The sequence below is a fragment of the Astyanax mexicanus genome, chromosome 21, assembly GCF_023375975.1.
Source record: "Astyanax mexicanus isolate ESR-SI-001 chromosome 21, AstMex3_surface, whole genome shotgun sequence".
Lineage (NCBI taxonomy): Eukaryota > Metazoa > Chordata > Actinopteri > Characiformes > Acestrorhamphidae > Astyanax > Astyanax mexicanus.
In genome coordinates, this window is record NC_064428.1 from 41,720,100 (window position 1) to 41,740,795 (window position 20,696).

Below are 20,696 nucleotides of genomic sequence, written 5' to 3' on the forward strand. Positions count from 1 at the left end.
CACTGGGTTAGTGACGTCAGAGAGAGAGCTGCATGGCATGCACACCGGAGCAGCAGCTCTACACACACTCCACACACTCACCGCTACACTCAGGTAAGCCGCAAATAGATGTGTGTGTTTCTGTGTATACATATACATGTGAGTAGATATGTACTATATATACACATTTATATATATATATATATACATCAGTAAAAAATAAGAGACCACTTAAGTTTCTTTGATTATACAAAAGCAGTGTGTAAGACTGGTGGAGGAGAATTATTAAAAACCAGGGTTATTCCACCAAATATATTATTATAATATTATATATAATATATTATTTCTGAACTCTTAAAACTTTATGAATATGAACTTGTTTTCTTTGCATTATTTGAGGTCTGAAAGCTCTGCATCTTTTTTGTTATTTCAGACATTTCTCCTTTTCTGTAAATAAATGCTCTAAATGAGAATATTTTTATTTGGAATTTGGGAGAAATGTTGTCTGTAGTTTATAGAATAAAACAACAATGTTCATTTTACTCAAACATAAACCTATAAATAGCAAAATCAGAGAAACTGATTCAGAAACTGAAGTGCTGTCTTTATTTTTTTCCAGAGCTGTATATAATAATAAACAGACCGGAACTGTCATGGACTGTTTTAAATTAACAGTGGATCATCTTCACTAAACAGTCCTGATATTGGTGAAGATGAATAACACATCTGAATATCATTAAAAAGTTATTTCATTAATTTGGTTTAAAATATTAAACTCATATATTATATAGATGTATTAAACACAAAGTGATCTATTTTAAGCGTTTATTTATTTTATTATTGATGATTATGGGTTACAGCCAATGTACACCCAAAAATCAGTGTCTCAGAAAATTAGAATATTATATAAGACTAATTGGTACTTTTAGCAGTGTGCTAAAGTCCTGCTGGAAAATGAAATCTGCATCTCTATAAAAGTTGTCAGTAGCAGAGGGAAGCTGTAAGATATGAAGTGCTGTAAGATTTTGTGGGAAAACAAAACTGCACTGACTTTAGACTTGATAATAAAACACAGTGGATCAACACCAGCAGATGACAGACATGACTCTCCAAACCATCACTGATCATCAGTACATTTCACATTTCATTTAAAGGAAATCAAGGGAGCAGAGTCTGGAGGAAGAGTGGAGGGTCTCTAATATCCACAGGGGTGTACTTGTTTGTTGCGCTGTTGCTTTATTGTGTACCGGGGTTGTGTGTGTAGGTGAGGATGGTGCAGAAGTACTGCTCTCCGGTGAGGGTGTATAAGCAGCCGTTTGAGATGGTGATGGCGGTGAGTACTATACTCTTTATCTCCTTATTTCTGTAGATACTAACTCTATACTACAACCAGAACCACTGAAGTACTTATACTGAATGTGTGAGAGCTAGTACATGCAGTGTGTGTGTGTGTGTGAGTGTGTGTGTGAGAGTGTGTGTGAGAGTGAGTGTGTGGGGGGTGGTAGTAATGTCTGAAATGACAACTATTCACCCTACTCCTTTACACAGTGCTGCCCTTCACACACACACACACACACACACACACACACACATACACACTCACAGTACATATAATACTCGGTTTAAAGTTCTATATTTGTACTATTCATTATCTCCCCTCACATGACTTTCTGCATATATGTTATTATATATTTTAATGGGAAACACTGCACATGATGAAACTCTTCCTCATCCTCTTCCTCATTGTCTGCAGCAGCTAGTAAAAGTAAATATTCAGAAAAACGAGTCGATCAGGAAAAGCACCGTATCTACGTCAACCCGTGAATCATTAGTATTCATGGCCCCACCCACCTCGGCTCGGGACCGCTCACAGACAGAGCTGAAGCCGGGCGGCGACACCGTCTCGTCAGATAGGAGATAACTAACAGCATGCAGTTCATTCCTGTGTTATTTGTGCGAATAACACATCAGTGTTTATATACTTTACCCAGTAATTCAGAGCTAAGAAACAAATGGTTAGAATTAGTCTATGGAGGAAAAACACCACCAGCTAAGTACAATTGGGATAGGTAGGTGTATGTTTACAACAGTTCTGTTTACACTAGTTAAAAGTAAAAATCCACCCCGGGGTTTTGTTCCAACTGCCTGGGCGATTTTTACTTACTCTGTGTGTAACTATAGGTTTAAATAGGATCTCAGGTGTATTTGGTGTTTTATAGAGACTCTAAGACTAGGTCATTGGCTGAACAGCATTTATTAGGGCAATATTACACATGTTGTAAAGTAACATATACACCTGACATTGTAAAGACAGTTGTTAGTGTAAAAATCAGAAGTGATATGTTTGCATGTATGAATATTCATGAGCAAGAGCAGAAATCCTATCGTATCGTGTTGGCTAGTTGAATAGCTGGTCATCCATTAGAAAACATATTCTATACTATGTAAATGCTGACATCTTGCGCTCTTACACCTTCCATTTGAGGTTGCCCACAGGTGCTCAATTGGATTTAGATCTGGAGATGTTATCATGTTAGAAAACTGATATCAAGTACAGTTTAGGAAGGAAGGGGATCCTGCAGATCATGCTCTGCTTCAGGCTCTAGTGTTGGCAACATAAGGACCATGATGCTACCACCACCATACTTGACTGTAGGCAAGATCCGCAGCTCCAAGATCCAAAGCTGGGAGCTAAATCATATACCCTTCTAGCCCTTGCCTAATTCCCTTGCCTACTTAGTCATGGTGACCTCATATGACCTCAGGTGACAAGAGCTGTTCCAGAGCATCCTGTCCTATGGGTCAGTACATTTCTCTGGAAAATATACAGCCTTGTAAGGGACGTATAAAACGTTGAATAAAGTATAAATTTGTAATTTTTATTTATTTTAACCCTTAATAAACATATACATATAAAAGCTGTATTATAATAAACTGTATTTAATTAGTAATTATCAGAGGAAACAGAGGGAGGGGAATATTTGATTGACAGCAGATGAGCACCAATCAGGCTTTGGTCAAACAATCAAATATTAAAATCTCTCTCGTTCTCTTTATTCGGCTTTCAGACTGTGTGTGTGTGTGTGTGTGTTAATTAAACCCTGTCTCCAGTTTCAGCTCTGTTTTGCGGCCTGCTCCACTTACACACTAATGTGTATGTGTGTGTGTGTGTGAGTGTGTGTGTGCGCCTCCCACTTGCTGTGGCATTACACTAGTAGAATGTATGCACCCTTTGTTTGGTTGTTTGTGTATGTGTGTGTGTGTGTGTGTGTGTGTGTGTGTGTGCTCAGTACTGTGTGTGTGTGTGTTGTTGAATGACTGTGTGATATATTGCATTGTGTTTATGTGTGTGTGTGTGTGTGTGTGTGTGTGTATCATGTTTCTTGTGTTCTAATTATATCGCTGGTTCAGTTTCAGGTTACCCATCACAGGGGTACATACACACACACACACACACACACACTCAGACATGATAGCAAACATTGGTAAAGAAGTGGTCTGCTGCTGCTGTGGCGAAACGACAGGGTGGTTTCCAAGGTCTCGCTCTGTAGGGACGGAGTGTATTTAGTCTCAGAATGTTCCCACTGGAAGAGCTGAGGGATTCTGGGTACATCCTCACTGCAGCCAATTTAATGAGCCAAAATCTGCAGCTCTGATTTCTCATTTTAGATAAACCTGGTCCTTATGAAATCACAGGTGGTTGCCATGACGTCCATAGGTGATTGCTTATTGATGATTATGGTACTGGTTGGTGGCTTCTGCAGTATCCTAGGTGGTTGCATCGGTGTTGCTATGTGCTTGCTGCAGTGTCCTGGGTAGTTGCAACAGTGTTGCTAAGTGGTTGCAAAGTGGTTGCGATGGTGTTGCTAAGTGGTTGCTGCAGTATTCTAGGTAGTTTCAATATTGTTGCTGAGTGGTTGCAAAGTAGTTGCGATGGTGTTGCTAAGTGGCTGCTTCAGTATCCTAGGTAGTTGCAATATTGTTGCTAATACTGGAATAGCATTTTGCCCTGGACTGAAGAGTTCTCACTGTAAACTGCTGTTGTGGACTAAATAGTTCACACTGTAAACTGCTGGTGTGATTGATCTGAGGAGCATTCCATACGATAGTCGGTCACCCCTAGTAGTGATAGGGGGAACACAGTGATCTGTGCAGAACATCCTGCAGACACATGTTGCTGCCTCTAATGGCAGAACTTCCAACTGATAGCAGCATTTTTCAGGAGGATAATGCTACATTACATTTATGGTGGATTCCGAGTCTGAATGTACAGCTCTTTAGAACCTCATTAAGTGTTGGTAGATACTAAATACTGTGTACCTTTGTGTATGCTTTCAGGCGTATGAGCGGCGGTTCCCCACCTGCCCTCTGATCCCGGTGTTTCTGGGCAGCGAGATTCTCAGTGACGTCCAGAGTGAAGATGGAGCGATTCACACCATCCAGCGCAGCTGCAAACTCAGTGTCGACGCCCCCCGGCTCCTCAAAAAGGTCTGAAATCACACGTTGTCAACAATGTAGTTTAGCATAATGGGAGTGATCCCAGAGTACAATGTTCTCAGGTTCCTAGAGTTCTGGGATCCAAGTGTCCAATTTTTATAGATTCCAAGTGTCCAATATTTTTAGGTTCCTAGAGTGCTGTGATCCAAGTGTCCAATGCCCTTAGGTCCAAAGGGTTCAATGTTCTTAGGTCCCATGTTTCTAACCTCTGTATGTTCCTAAAGTACAATAATTCCATTGTTCAATGTTCATAGGTCCCAAGGGTCCAATGTTCTCAGGTTCCTAGGTCCCAAGGGTTCAGGTTCCAAGGGTTCTAGAGCAACATGTTTATAGTACCCTATGTCCTGGAATGCCATGATCCTAGTTCAGCCTGATAGAAGGATCACCACTAGGTACAACTATTCTGGTTCAGGACCAAAAAAAAGGCACCAGGTTCTCCTGCTGGTATTATGGAACATAACCACTAAAGTTTAGTTTTTAATCATCCATAGTTTTAGAAAAATGACCTGGTGGAAGGGGTGTTTATACACAGAATGTAAATAGATGTCTCAAGGAAAAGTTGCTTAAACACTGTAAACACTCTTGAACCACAAGTTAAGTTCTTATGTTGCACTGTAGAAAGGTTCCACACTGCAGATGCTAAACTGTGCTGTTACTATTTGAGAACACTCCTCATTGCTGCAGGCTGGAATAATGTCTAATAATGCCACCTAGAGGGTGACAGAGGGCAATCTGCTAGAACACAGTGGTAAAAACAAAGGATCATAACTGGATCAGGCTTAAATCAGCTGATTTCCATTGTTTAATAACAATATGCATTGAGTGGGCTTGCATTTGATAAAGATATTCCTAGTTTCTTTGGTAAAGAGTGCTAGGATCCCAGGGTCCAATATTTTTATGTTCCAAGGGTTCTGGAGCACCTTGTTTTTAGGGGCCTATATTCCTAGAGTGCAATGAACCCAGGGCCCCATGTCCCTAAGGTGGAATGTTCTAAGGGTATCATGTTCACTGAGTGGTATGTTCCCAGAGCTGTATGTTCTCAGGGTCCTAAAGTCCTAGGGTACTTATTTTTAGTACTATAGTGCTATGTTTCTAGAATGCTGTGTTCCGAGGGTACTGTGTCCTTAGGCTAGTATATGCCCAGACTTAGGGCATGTTCTTAGGGCTAAATATTTTCAAGGCTAATGTATACTGTGTGTGCGCATGTGTGTGTTTTAGATAGCCGGAGTGGAGGTGGTGTATTTTATCCAGACAAACACTCTGAACTGGAGAGAACGCACTTTACTAATCGAAGCTCACAATGAAACCTTCAGCAGCAGAGTGACAGTGCTGGAGACCTGCCTTTATAGCGTGAGTTACAACTTTGTAAACCATTCACACCACACACACTTATACCAAACACACACTTATACCAAACATATTTCAAAAGTTACAATCCTATAAAAAGACTACGTTTGGGTAGTGTCACTCATTGACTGCAAGACATTTTTGGCCAGTTAACAGATTAATTCATTGTGATTAACTACATTTTGTGTAAAGCTGAGTTCAAGACCAGACCTGTAGAATCAAGAAAGCACGTAAATAGAACCTGTCTGACAACATGAAGCAGATAAAAGATTTCCAAAAGCAGAACATTATTATACCCATCTGAAGAAATTCAAAAACATAAAAAAACAAAGTCATTGATCATCTATCAGTCTGGAAAAGATTATAAAGTATTTTTTAAAGATTTGAGACTCCAGAGAACCACAGTGATTCACTATTATTCACTAATGGAGAAAAAACATGGAACACTAGTGAACCTTCCCAGGAGTGACCGGCTGACCAAACAAAATTACTCCAAAAGGGCATGAAGAACTCATCCAGGAGATCCCAAAAGAACCCAGAACAACATTTAAAGAACTGCAGGATCTCACTAAAGCCTCAGATAATATCAGTGTTAATGATTCAATAATAAGAAAGAGACTGGGTGAAAATTATCTCTATGGGAGAGTTCCAAGATAAAAACACTGCTGACCACAAACAACACAACCACCCGTCTCACATTCACCAACTAACATCCTGAAGATCTCCAGAACTTTGGCTAAATATTCTTTAAAGGACTGATGAGACAATATAACACATCATTTCAGAAAAAAGATCATTATACTGAATGATGTAAAACATGGTGGTGGTAGGGTGATGGTCTGGGGTTGTACTTTTTCACAGCACTGTATGTATATTATCTATATATATATATATATGTGTGTATGTTATCTCTAGGTCCATCCGGAGAATGAGAACTGGACGTGTTTTGAGCAGTCGGCCTCTTTAGACATCAAATCATTCTTCGGGTTTGAAAGCACAGTGGAGAAGATCGCCATGAAGCAGTACACCGCTAACATTAAACGGGTAAAAACATCACCACTATTGCTTGTGTTATACATGTGTCCTGGGTGATCTGATCATAAATGATTCAAAACCCATATCTGTTCACACCTGGTATTATTAAACTGGAACCGGGCTAAGTCTAGGCCCAATTCTGCACCCGCAGCTGCATGTGCCTATGCCCCGCTGGCTGAGTATAATATAGTCTCATGCACCAACAGCCCAGTTGCCAAGTATAGTATGAAAATTGATCCAAGTCTCATGTGCCAACACCCCGATTGCTGAGTACAATAAGGGGAATCGTCCCAAGCCTCGTGTACCAACACCCTGGTTGCCAAGTATAATATGAAAATTGGTCCAAGTCTCATATGCCAACACCCCGGTTGCTGAGTATAATATGGGAATTAAGTTGACCCTCATGTGCCAACGCCCCGGTTGCTGAGTATAATATAGAAATTGGCCAGCCCAACCCAACTTATTATGCACACTTATGATCAGATCACCCAGAAACCATGATAATTCCAGGTGAGATCAGTGTTATAAGTGTGTGTATGTATACGTGTATATACAGTGTGTGTATATACAGTGCGTGTGTGTGTGTGTGTGTGTGTATTCAGGGTAAGGAGATAATAGAGTACTACCTGTCTGAGCTGATCTCTGAGGGTCTTACTGAAATCCCCCGTTGGACTCCGCCCCCTCCACCTCCGCCTCAGACCTCCAACCTCCTCACCACCTTAATCCCCCCGGACCTGCACACCGACACCGGCACCAGACCCGGCAACACCGACCCAGCGGAGGGTAACACATACACACACACACACACACACACACACACACACACATTCTATATATATATATATATGAAGTTAATCAGTGTGTCTGTTATTTTTATCTGTTTAACTCACTATATAGACTATATATACCATTAATGTGTGTGTGTATATGTGTGTGTGTGTGGGTGTAGGTGATAAGTTGGATGCGGAGTATATAGAGAGGTTTCTGGGTCAGCTGACCCCGATGCAGGAGAGCTGCTTAATTCAGCTCAGAGCCTCACTGCAGCAAACACACCGCGGCAAGGTACACACACACTTTTTATATATATGTATATGCATGTACATCTATATATGTTCATATATATTTATGAATGACACTGAGTAAAAAGTAAGAAAAAAGCATAATAAAACAGTAAAACAGAAAAAAACAGTACATAAAATTAAAAATAAAATTTTATTTTTTTGCTTTAACAGTAAGAAGTACTAGTTTTAGTAGCATTATTATTGCTTTTACACCACCTGTATACAACATTGCACACAGTTATACAATAAACATACACGCGTTTGTAGCTTTAGTCTTTGTAGGATTAGCATTATAGTTTTAGTTTCTGTATCTGCCAGCTTTAAACTTTATAGAGCTAGTGTTGTAGTCGTAGTTGGTTTTATCTTTATAATTTTTAGTTAAGTTGGTGTAGTTTGTAGCTTTAGCATTCTAGTTTTATAGTTTCAGTATGTATGGCTTTAGCCAGTTAGCTTCTTGTTAGCATAATAGTTGGTTATGTAGTAGTTGTTGTTATTATGGTAATGTTCTCCATTGTGTTTTATTCATTTCCCTGGGTTAATTCTCTCAGATCCCCAAAGACGAGCACATCCTGCGGTTCCTGAGGGCGAGGGATTTTAACGTGGAGAAAGCTCGGGACATGCTGTACCAGTCCCTCAGCTGGAGAACTGAGTTCCAGGTAAGAAATATTCATCTACCATTATCAACCAGTACCTGCTCAGAGACCACAGGGCTGTAGGTCGTCTCAAACTCCTTTGTGAAGAGTCTAGAACTAAAAATGTAACTATATATATATATTGTAATTATTCTGTCACACCCATTTCCTAGAGTTTGTTTCTTCTGCACTTGTGTTACAATTTCTACTTAGTTCATATTAAGCCCTATCTGAATTTCTCAGGGGGTCCTGAGGTAATTTTCTGGAAAGCACTTAAAATGATGAGTTTCTTTGATTTTACCAAATTGAAAACCTCTGGAATATAATCAAGAGAAAGATGGATGATCACAAGCCATCAAACCACCAAACTGAACTGCTTGAATTTTTACACCAGGAGTAAAGCAGCATAAAGTTATCCAAAAGCAGTGTGTAAGACTGGTGGAGGAGGAGAACATGATGCCAAGATGCATGAAAAAAAACCCCACCAGGATTATTCCACCAAATATTGATTATTTCTGAACTCTTTAAACTTTATGAATATGAACTTGTTTTCTTTGTATTATTTGAGGTCTGAAAGTTCTGCATCTTTTTTTGTTATTTCAGACATTCTCATTTTCTGCAAATAAATGCTGTAAATTACTTGATTATTATTTGAAGGAGATGTAGATATATTTAGAGGTGTATTGTATAGTTTATACATCCACTGTTTTACAGCATTACTGTGGAGTATTGTGGCGTATAGTGCTGAGCTGAAGTTTTGCAGGTGTTTCATTATTTCTGAGGTAGGGTTTATCAGAGGGTGAGGTGGTTTAGTGGATTTGCCTCAGTACACTGAGTTTCTCTTATCTCTCCTATAGATACACTGTGTTCTACACTCCCCTCGCTATATTCTAGTGTTCTGTCTCCCCCTATCGACCTTTAGGAAAACTGCAGCATGCATTAATATACTTACTGTCAGTTCATATTCAAATTTAAAGCTATATTTTATTTTACTGCAGAGCTTGTATACAGACCAAGGCCTGTTAAGGGTTTAAACAACCACCTGGACCTGAATAGCAACCTCATAGCAACCACCTAAAATAGGAATAAACTAGAAATCCTGTAACAACCACATGGAATTGAATAGCAAACCTAAAGAAACTGCCTAGTAACCTCTTTTGCAACCACCTGGAACAGCAGCAGCAACCACCTTGTAGAATCAATGCAGGCAAGCTGAACAGCAATAGCAACCATTTGGGATACCATACAACCAACTCTGTAGCAATTACCTGGAAAAGCAGTAGCAACTGCTTAGCAGTTGGCTGTGGACTCGTGGGTGCCACCTAGCTGTATTACACTGTTTTAAAAGTCTGTGTTTGTGTGAATTTGTGTCTCTGTCCTCTAGGTGGACTCCATTCTGGACTCGTGGACGCCCCCTAGCTGTCTGAAGGAGTATTACGCTGGAGGCTGGCACCATCAGGACCGGGAGGGAAGGCCACTGTACATCCTGAGACTTGGACACATGGACACTAAAGGACTGGTCAAAGCTCTGGGGGAGGAGTCTCTGCTCAGACACGTGAGATACACACTGTTTGCATTAATTTCTACATTAATTCATATATTTATAGTTGTTTTGAGTATTTCTATGCCGTAAAACGTGCAGCGGTCATGTTTTATGGGAAGTTTCCTGTATTTCCTGTTTGTATATTTGAAGGTTTTGTCCATTAACGAGGAGGGTCAGAGGAGGTGTGAAGAAAACACTAAAATATTTGGACAGCCAATCACGTGAGCCCCTCTTTTACTCTGTGTCAGCAATGGCATCAACTTAATGTATCTGAAAGTCTCCATTAAAAGAGTTGTCTACGAACTTTTGTCCAGGTCATGGACGTGTCTGGTGGATCTGGAAGGGCTGAACATGCGTCACCTGTGGAGGCCAGGTGTGAAGGCTCTGCTCCGCATCATCGAGGTGGTGGAGGCCAACTACCCCGAGACCCTGGGGCGGCTGCTGATCGTCCGGGCACCCAGAGTCTTCCCCGTGCTCTGGACTCTGGTAGGTACAGTGTATAGCAACATCCCGCAAAACTGTAACAGAATAGCAACAGTATTGCAACCACCTGGGATACCATAGCAACTGCTTTGCAACAGCATACTAACCACCTATAACAGCAAAGTAGACATCCGGCCACGACATGTGACCTACCTGGGGTACAATACCAGCATCTCACTAAATGCACAGAAAACACCTGGAACTGAAAATCAACAGCATGTGCAATCATGTAGCGACCCCATAGCAACCATCTGAAATAGAAATAACCTAGAAATCCTGTAGCAACCACCTAGAACTGCAACAGCAACCAACCAGTAACCCTAATAACAACCACCTGGAACAGCATTAGCAACTGACTATCAACATCTAGGTAACCTGATAAAGGTACAGCAAGAGCAACCTCCTTGCGAATTGATAGCAGGCAATATCAACCACCTAATGCATCTATAGCAACCACCTTCAATAGCAATGGAAACCCCATAGCAACCCCACAGCAACTACCTATGATATCATACAAGTAACTTGACAGCAATTACTAGAAAAAAAAGCAATAGTAACCACCTAGAAACCCCATAATAACCACCTAAAACAGCAATAGCAATTGCCTAGCAACCCCATAGCGTGCACAGAGAATTTCTCCATAGCAACCACCTGATAAAGCAATGCACCTAGTTCACCTAGAAACCCCTTTCTACACCTTCCTAGCAATTACCTGGAAATCTAACTGGATGTAACAGAATTCAGACAAAAATAAGTTTGTTAATTTATTTCCTTTTTTTTTATTTCTCCCGCTGCAGGTGAGCCCGTTCATTAACGAGAACACTCGTCAGAAGTTCCTGGTCTATAGCGGCTCCAACTACCTGTGCTCTGGAGGGCTGGTGGACTACATCCACTCAGAGATCATCCCAGACTTTCTGGGCGGAGACTGCCTGGTACTGTCTCCTCCCATCACCAACATCACTACTGTGCACAGTAGTGTTTGGAACCTCCCCTTATTTCTAACAGTAGTATCTTGTGTGTTGATCTCTCAGTGCGAGGTGCCAGAAGGAGGGCAGGTGCCGAAGTCGTACTACCAGACTGAGGTGGAGCTGGAACATGCTGACCACATCCGCCTGTGGACGGATTCAATCTACCAGTCAGCTCAGGTCTCCAGAGGAGCCCCTCATGAGGTAACTGTGGAATTGACCAATAGGAAACCTGTAGAGGTAACTACCCAGAAAGCAAAAATAAGTTGAGTAATTTCTAGAGTGAATACCACATGTAGAGCTTGAGTTGCACCGGCTGCTGCATGTTTCAATACCCCGGTTGCTGAGTATAATATGCCAATGTCCCGATTCGCATGTACCAATTCTCTAGTTGCAGGGGATAAATCTATTCATTGGCAGATCCAAGATCGTTTTCTCTTGAGGTAACTCTGGAAACCACCAATCTGAGATGTTTCTAAAAGGTAACCTACTGGGGTAAATATGCAATTAACCCATCAGCAAAGTTTCCTAATGTGAACATATTGAGGTAACTGTAGAATTGACAAACTAAGGCTTCAGCATACTTCTTGTGGAGAAAAAGTTTGTTTGGCTTCAGCAAAAAAGGTGACGTAGCCCCAGAAAAAATGAACGGCTACAGGCACTGTGCAGGAACTTCAATTGCAGTGTTGCCCAAATAGAACCTTGGCGAACTCTGGTGACTGGTCGAGAGTGTAGGCAACAGACAAAAATGAAACTACAGAACGTATGCGAGCTTCTAGGTTCACAATGGTGCAGTCGGCGTATGTGAGATGTTAGAGATGTTTCTAAATGGGAACTTAGCAATGACTAATTTTTGTAATATTTGTAAACAGGAATCTGTTGAGAAAGCTATGGAATTGACCAGTTAACCAAAACATCCTACAGGTGATGATGGAGGTGGTGGAGGAATCATCAGTGATCACGTGGGACTTTGACATCCTGAGAGGCGACATCGTGTTCAACATCTTCCACTCCAAACGGACCCCACAACCACTGAGGAAAGAGGCGTCTCCTGCCCTGCCTGAGCTGAATAACGTCCAGCTAATCGACGGGAGCTGGACTTTAGGCGTGGACTACAGCATGGTGGAGTCACCACTCACCTGCAGAGAGGGCGAGAGCATTCAGGTACACACTACACACCTGTAGAGAGAGTACATCTACACTGTATCTGTGGCCCAAAACCTAGGCTGCAGGTCGGGTAGGGGGCGGGTCCTTGTAAGGACTGGCCTATGAAGACTCCCTCTCAGTAGTCTAGAGGTCACACATATGGAAGAGTCTAACGAGGCTTCCCAGATACCAAAAATCCCTAGGACCATTAGCCTGGCTCTATTTTAAATCTCGACCCGATTCTGGCCCAAAACTTCGGCTCACATTCGGGCCAACCACATGTGCCAACACTCCGGTTACCAAATATAATATGGGAATTCGCCTGCACTGGTTGTCCCAACACCCAGGTTACAAAGTATATAATATAGGAATCGCCTTAGTCGCTTGTGCCAGAACCACGGTTACCGAATATTTATATGGGAATCAGCCTATGAAGTTTGTGCCAGTATCCGGTTGCCAAGTATAATACGGTAATTGTCCCAAGCTGCTTGTGCCAACATCCCAGTAACCAGATATAATATAGGAGTCAACCCAAGATGCTTGTGTCAGCACCCCGGTTACATAGTTTATAATATGGGAATTGACCGAACTGCTTGTGCCAGTACCCCAGCTGCAGAGTATAATAAAGAAATGGGACTGAGCCTCTTGTGCAAACACCAAGGTTGCTGAGTAAAATATGGGCATCAACCCATATTGTCGCTTGTGCCAACTCCCCAGTTACCGAGTATAATATCAGAATGTGACCGAGCCATTTGTGCCAATACCCTAGTTGTTGAGTATAATACAAAAATTTTCCCAAGCTACTTGTGTCAACACCCCAACTACCAAGTATACAACATGGGAATCGCCTTAGCAGCTTGTGCCAGTACCCCGGTTGCAGAGTATAATATGGGAATGTGCCCGTCCTGCTTGTGCCAACTCTCCAGTTTGGCGGTACAAACCACATCTGGCCCAATTATGCATGCTGAAAAATATTGCGTACCTCGACCGTATCCTAGGATTCGAAACCCTGTGGAACTATGAGTAATACAACCACTGACTATTGTATTGTATCTGTCAGGGTTCCCACATTACCCGGTGGCCTGGACTCTACATACTGCAGTGGAGAGCGAGTGGCCCCGCCCCCTCCAATGCAAATGATGTCATTCCATCTCTTACAAGCTCCACCCACACCTGCAAGCTAATGTACTACACTGAGCTGCTGGCTTCATATGACTTCAGGTGAGATTAATGTTACTGTTACGCCCTCTAGTGGCAAGTCTTGCAGCAACCCAGGTTGCATTATTTTTGTTAGTGAGTGCAATTTAATATAAAATGTATTGTAGTATCACATATTTAATAAATGTACATATATATTTATGTTTAGGGGATCAATGACGAGTCTGGAATCCTGTCACAGTGGATTTTCTCAGCTCAGTGGTGGAACTACCTCATCCAGCCAATCACGAGACAGCTCTTACATTTCAAGATGACGACATCATCGTACACATAGCGAACAACCTGAACACTAAAAGGGCTACAAAACTCTTTTTGACTAAAATCCAATAACTGTAAAAACTGCACTGAGCTGCGCTTTTATAATATTTAATACCAAATAAACATCTATAAACACGCCAACAGAAACCAGCATGAAAACAAATGGGCTACAGTTTACAGCAGTTTAGCCCCGCCCCTTAAGCCTATAGCACAAAGTTTAGCTAACTGATAAACAATACTGATGCACTAAATATAAAAAGAATCATTAATTTGAGGAGATGACTTGAGAGAATTTAGATTTTTGCATGGAATAGTTTTAGTTATTCTTTGAAAAAAAAAAAAAAGCCATACATTTGATGAGGTAACCTAAATATGTATTTATGCAAATGAATGGGTAAAATCCATACAAAGAGAGTACCATAAAGGGCTAATTTAAGATAATAATATTTACTTACATAAAGCAATACTTGAACAAAGCACTGAACCTTAAACCTACTGCACAGTGAAGCACATTTGCATTTTTGATGAACTCCTTAATTAATGAATCAATCTGAGGGCTAACAAAAGAACAAGCACCTACGCGAGTTCACGAGCTGCCTGAAACTTCGTGCAATGTATAATAATATTAAATCACTTTTAAAAAACAAGCTATTTTTGTACTGGACAGAACCGAATGTGATGTACTGTAGTGGAACCCAGTCTGAACGGGTTAAAGGGGTTCTCCGACCAGAACCAAATGTTAGGAAATAACTAAGACCTCATATCCCTAGATGTTTAAAAGAAAGGACAATTTATGGTTAATAAAGTTTAAAACAGTTTATGGGTCATTCCACCAAACGGGTACCAGTTCTGTTTCCAGGAAATTACATGTATAAATGTGCACACAAAATAAATGTACAATACATTTTATTAGACAAGTTTTTTTTTTTTAAATGCTGACTCTCTGCACTGTAAACTGACAATATGAAGGATGGTTTTGGCTTAATGTTTACATAACAGAACAGAATAAAACCACAGTGTCCATTCTTAAACACAGCAGTAGAGTAAACTGATGATAATGTAAACACAGATTTCAGGTCGGAGAGCCCCGTTAAGTGGATCACCTTGTGTCATGTGTGAACACGATTCCGTGTTGAAACCGGATTGTACCGTACGAATGTCTGGAGTGTGTGGACCTTTTTCTCATGGGAAACAAAGACTGAACTCAATTATGTGAATTTCGGAATGTATGTTTGTTGTTTGTTTGTTTTTGTGCAATAAATCATTAAATTAAATTAAATTAAATTACTCACTAACGACTCAAATACTGCTTCTTTTAGGAACCCGAATAAAAACCAGAATAAACTTCAAGAAAATAATCCTTTATTTGTTTCCAGCTCACAGCAATATTTTAATTAAATTATAATAAACATACGCAAACAAAAATACGCAATTCTAATTATAACTTAACAATTCATTAAACCAAAAAGAAAAGGTGTTTAGTTCAGGAGTTCAGGAGCTCAAGTTCTTAAAAGCTCAGATGCTGTCCAGGAGCTCAGGTGTTTAGGGGCTCAGGTGTTCTGGTTTTCATGAGTTCAGGAGCTCAGGTGTCCAGGAGCTCAGGCCTCCAGACACTCAGGTGTTCAGGAGCTCAGGTCTTCAGGAGTTCAGGTCTTTAGGTCTTCAGGAGCTCAGGTGTTGAGGAGCTCAGGTGTTCAGGAGCTCAGGTGTTCAGGAGCTCAGGTGTTCAGGAGCTCAGGTGTTCAGGAGCTCAGGTGTTCAGCGCACGCACAGCTGCACCCATTTGTTCCAGTTGCTTTCGTGGGGGAACAGCTGGGACAGGCGGAGGCTGCAGTCCACCGTGGGCTCGTAGAAGACCACCACGTCCTCCGTCACACTGACCTCACCTGGACTCCGGACCACCGGAGCACGGGGGCGCGAGAACAGCGACACTTTGGGCTGAATTTCCGCACAACGCCTCTTCACACACCCCAACTCCATCAGCACCTGTACAACACACACACACACACACACACACGTACACTCAGGTCAGGGACACACAGGTCAGGGACACACACATCTCTGTCAGTGTCTCTGACTGTCTGGCACATGAGTACAGGTGTAGGGGTCTTATATAGCAGAAGCAGGTGAGGTTGGTGTGGAACGAATGTACCAGTTGAAGTAAGTGTGTAGTTGCTGAAAAGGTGTTAGGGTGTAGCAGGTCTATGGGATAATAGAAGTAGTAGTTAAGGGGGTTCAGAAGGTATGTTTGGGTGTAAAAGGTGTGTAGCACTTGATTAAGGATAGCCGGTGAACAGATTTGTAACGTGGGCTCTCTGTGCAGGATGCTTACCTGCAGCAGGTCGAGGATGACCACAGGCTGCAGGACTCCGCTGTAGTGGTTCAGCAGGGCAGGTTCAGGTATGGCGGGGTTTGTCATGATGTGCAGGAGTAAAGCCTCAAGCATCCCTTTACAAACCGGCCTGTTCAGAGAACCGTCCACGATCCGCCACGGCCGAGCCACAAAGCTCAAGTCCCTGAGAGAGAGAGAGAACCACGGTAGTGAGTACGAGTACCTGTCACCAAACTGACTCCATCAACAAGACCTCTGAAGGTGGAATCTGTGGTATTGAACATGTACAAGTTCTGCAAGGAGTCACTGGGGTTTGGACTTATCGTTCAAGCATCTCTCACAGGTGCACAAAGTATACATTACATTACACAGCATTGGACGCTTTAATCCAAAGTGACTTAGAAATAATGATGTACATTTAGCAATGGAGGACATAGAATTCCAAAGCAAAAACATGTTTAGATAGGGTCTAAAAAAAGAACAAGGGAAATAGTGGGATAGAGGAGGAAAGGACTGGAAGCAGGAAATGAGGTTACAAGTAGCAGGAGTTCCTTAAAGATTCACCCAGCTGTCCACATGATGGCAAAGAAAACAGCATCTATCCAACCAAACCACCTACTTCCTTCACTTCGAGGTCCCCAAGTTCTGGGACTTGCATGTCTATTATAGGCGAAGGCTGACCAAAAACCCCAACATTCAGCTTCATACACATTTCTGTTCTGGTTTTGCCATAGTAGACCTGTCGGTCCCCCTCTGAGCCTTAGACCACCATCCTTGGATCACCACTGGTGACCTCGGGTTCACCAATGTTGACCAGGAGCCCCTGCAAGCCTCCGAGTCATTTGGAAGACAGTGCAGTCTGCCGGAAATGACAATACGACCCTTGTCAAAAGGGCTCAGGTCTTAAATGTTGCCCGGGTCAACTACGAGAACTATTTATTTTGGGACAGTCTAACGAACGGCCAGTGCTTTACCTCACTCACAAGATGACACCTCACAACTTACCTCAAGTTTGGATCTTCCCATGCTGTCCCTTGACATAAGACTTTATGATCAACTCCACTAATCACATCGGAGCAATTAGGTGTTCAAATAACTCCAGCAGCACTTGTACCAGAACTAACACCTCATATACCACCACCATGCTAATCAGTGCTAATCACTGCAGTGCTGAAAGTAACCACCCACCACCCAGATAACAATAAAAAGTAGCTGCTCTGTGGTGGTTTTCTGTCCTGTGTTGCTCCAACATGGAGGTGGTCAATGTTATGCCTGAACAGGGTATACAACATTAGGAAACATCTTGAAACTGTCAGGTCATTTGACTCGTCCTTACAGCTTACGTAAACAACCAGACTTACTCTTCCTGCTTGGAACCTTCACCGTCGCGTCCATTACCTGTGACAGGAACAAAGAAAGATCTCGATTAATACAAATGACACTTTGTGAAGAATGCACATACACTGATATAAAGCCAAAAAACACATTTTGGATTCGGACTGACCTGTCGCTAAAGAATGTGTTGCGTCTCGTCCAGCATCTGCCTTGGCCGGCTGGGCAGGGGCGGTCTCCGTGATACATGCACCAGGTACATTTTCTTTATTGGCAGCAGAGTCAGCAACAGTGGACTCTGTGACAACCACCCTGGGTGCAATGGACTTCGCAACAGTTTCAGGTGAAAGGGTCTCTGTGGCATCGCACTTGGCAGGAGTGGTGGTCTCCAGGGTGATGGTGCCTGGTGCAGTGGACTCCATGTCACCAGCCTCAGCAAGGGTGGCCTCCTTAAGTGCAACATTTGGAGCATTGGTGTTTGCAGCAACTGTCCCAGGAACAGAGGTCTCAGGTGCAGAGGTGCCAGGCACAGATATCCCAGGTGCAGATGTCCCAGGCGCATAGGTCCCAGGAATAGAGGTCCCAGGCGCAGAGGTCCCAGACGCAGATGTCCCAGACGCAGATGTCCCAGGTGCTGAAGTCTCAGGCGCAAAGGTCCCAGGCGCAGACGTCCCAGGTGCAGAGAACCCAGACGCAGAGAACCCAGACGCAGAGGACCCAGGCGTAGATGTCCCAGACTCAGAGGTGCCAGAAACATTAGACACACTAGAGGACATGGCCATGGCAATGTTTTCCAAGGCAACCGTCTCTCTGGCAACTCTCTTGGTTGGAGGAAGTCCACTTAAACGTGAATGAGAGCTCCTGAACGGCATGCTGCGTTTCCGGGACTTCGAGAGGGCGAGATTCTGGGACATGTCCTTGTTCACCTCCGTGGGACACTTCAGAAGCCAGGGGGCGCTAGACTTCACACACACCAACCGTGAAGAAAGACCTCCAACCTCCAACAGCTCCTCGCCGTCTATCATATCCTACAGGTGAACACACATAGGTCATGTGATATGATCTGTCTTTTATCTGTATGTATTGGTTCAGTGCAATTATAACCTGTATGTATTAGTGTAGTGTTATTTTTACCTGTATGTATTAAGTGTAGTGTTATTTTTACCTGTATGTATTGCTGCAGTGTTCTGGTCCTGCCGTGTTCCTGCTGCTCCAGGTAAGTAAACCTCCTGCACAGCTCAAGTCTCTCAGTACCAAACTCCGCCCACTCCTGCACAGCAGCCCTAAGGGTCTGAACCGCCTCCACATCTGCACTGCTGTAACCCAACGCCGACACGCACCGATCCACAAAACTCCGCCCACATTCACCTTTACGTTGCTTAAGCAGGCGAGAGAACGACGGCGGTAATGATAGAGTGGACGATTGAGTCACCAATGAGAGCGCACCATCTGAGAGAGAGAGAGAGAGAGAGAGACAGGTTTAATTATTATTTAATGCTAACAAAATTGTTTTCTGGTGCTAATGACAACACTGGATAACCATGCTAACTGAAGACAGCCCTCAGAAGCTAACTCTACTAAATAAATAAAAGCTAATTCTGTTAACCAAAAACATTTTCATTTATTAAAGCTAACTACTCATGCTAAATCTGCTGACTAAAAATGGCCTACACTAGCTAATAATGCTAGCTACAAAAAATCTACATTAGCTAACTATAGTAACTAAAAACAGCATACAATAGCTGACAAGCTAATGTACATTTTTTGAGTTAGCAAACTATGCTCACTTAAAAGAATACACTAGCTAACTGGTAAATAAAAAACCTACAAAAGCTAGCTAAAGAAAACTACATTAGCTAACTCTGATGACTAAAAAAATCTACACTAGCTAAGTATGCTGACTAAATTAACTAAAAACAGCCTATGCTAGCTAACTATGCTAACTAGGAAACCTACACTAGCTAAGTCTGCTTACTAAAAAATCTATTGTAATTAACTAGGCTAATTAAAAAAAACCTACACTAGATAACTATGCAAGCTAAACAAACTACACTAGTAAACTCTGCTAACTAAAATACCTACAAAAATTAACTCTGCTAACAAAAAAAACAACACTACCTAACTATGCTAGCAACCTAAACTAGCCAACAATGCTAACAAAAGGAACTACATAAGCTAACTCTGCTTACTAAAAAACAAACCCTGTTAACTAAAGCCTACATTAGCGGAAAAGAGCCTACACTAGCTAACTCTGTAACAAAATCTTACATTAGCTAACTGTGCTTATAGACACTAACCTACACTAGCTAACACTGCTAACTGTAAATAGCTTCCATACTAAAAATAATCTACGTCCACCACTTAGCTTACACTAGCTAACACTGCTAACAGAAAATAGCTTATGCTTGCTTAAAATATTCCAAAATTAGCATACTTTAGCTAACTTGGCTAATTGACAATAGCCCATAAAAGCTAACTCTAGCTTTAGCTAATGCTACATTTCTTTTTAACTGTGGTTGAAACATCTTGTAGTCACACTGTAACTGTTTGAAACATTTTGAAGACACACAATCAAAATAAAACCGATTGACTCACCGGTCTCTTTGAAGAGTGTGTGGGCGGGAGTGTGCCGGAGTTTGATCCTCACGGTGCAGGAGTTGATGGCGATGTGGTCGGTGGAGTTGATGTTCCTCAGGCTGATGATTCCCGGGACGAAGTATCCTCTGATCAGCAGGTAGTTGGTGTGGGAAGCCTGCCGAGCCTTCACCTCAACACGTCCCCTCCGTTCATAATCACCTTCATCTTCATCGTCCTCGTCCAGCTCCTTAGTGATGCTGGAGACATAAATCATAACATCAACATCCATAA

General features: G+C 42.1%; 2 protein-coding genes across 3 annotated transcripts in view; one reads left to right on the forward strand and one right to left on the reverse strand.

The window, feature by feature from the left end:
* The first annotated feature begins 9 nt into the window (after positions 1-9).
* LOC103034317 (SEC14-like protein 5) lies at positions 10-15,091 on the forward strand. Its single transcript, XM_049469345.1, has 16 exons — positions 10-93; positions 1,244-1,312; positions 4,318-4,467; positions 5,695-5,826; positions 6,739-6,867; positions 7,461-7,641; positions 7,808-7,920; positions 8,468-8,575; positions 9,936-10,106; positions 10,245-10,315; positions 10,409-10,580; positions 11,375-11,509; positions 11,609-11,746; positions 12,467-12,706; positions 13,749-13,909; positions 14,055-15,091. The coding sequence occupies exons 2-16, from the start codon at positions 1,250-1,252 to the stop codon at positions 14,158-14,160; spliced, it is 2,070 nt and encodes a 689-aa protein (XP_049325302.1). The 5' UTR covers positions 10-93; positions 1,244-1,249; the 3' UTR covers positions 14,161-15,091.
* A 418-nt stretch (positions 15,092-15,509) lies between these two features.
* Positions 15,510-20,696, reverse strand: part of LOC103034002 (general transcription factor 3C polypeptide 1) — a 33,195-nt gene continuing 28,008 nt past the window's right edge. The window contains exons 32-38 of one of the 2 annotated variants that reach the window (XM_049469335.1): positions 20,424-20,662; positions 18,994-19,277; positions 18,001-18,856; positions 17,858-17,894; positions 16,497-16,680; positions 15,887-16,150; positions 15,510-15,854 (exon numbers count right to left, since the gene is read on the reverse strand). In XM_049469335.1, the coding sequence (XP_049325292.1) occupies positions 15,923-16,150; positions 16,497-16,680; positions 17,858-17,894; positions 18,001-18,856; positions 18,994-19,277; positions 20,424-20,662 (1,828 nt within the window). In that variant the 3' untranslated portion in view covers positions 15,510-15,854; positions 15,887-15,922. Of the gene's footprint in view, positions 16,151-16,496; positions 16,681-17,857; positions 17,895-18,000; positions 18,857-18,993; positions 19,278-20,423; positions 20,663-20,696 lie in introns of both variants that reach the window. The other variant, XM_022674414.2, reaches the window with a different exon arrangement.

Coding starts and splice junctions, on each gene's coding strand:
- LOC103034317 (XM_049469345.1), top strand. CDS start 1,250: ATGGTGCAGAAGTACTGCTCTCCGGTGAGGGTGTATAAGCAGCCGTTT. Junction 5,827..6,738: donor TGGAGACCTGCCTTTATAGC/GTGAGTTACAAC, acceptor TGTTATCTCTAG/GTCCATCCGGAGAATGAGAA. Junction 10,316..10,408: donor ATATTTGGACAGCCAATCAC/GTGAGCCCCTCT, acceptor ACTTTTGTCCAG/GTCATGGACGTGTCTGGTGG.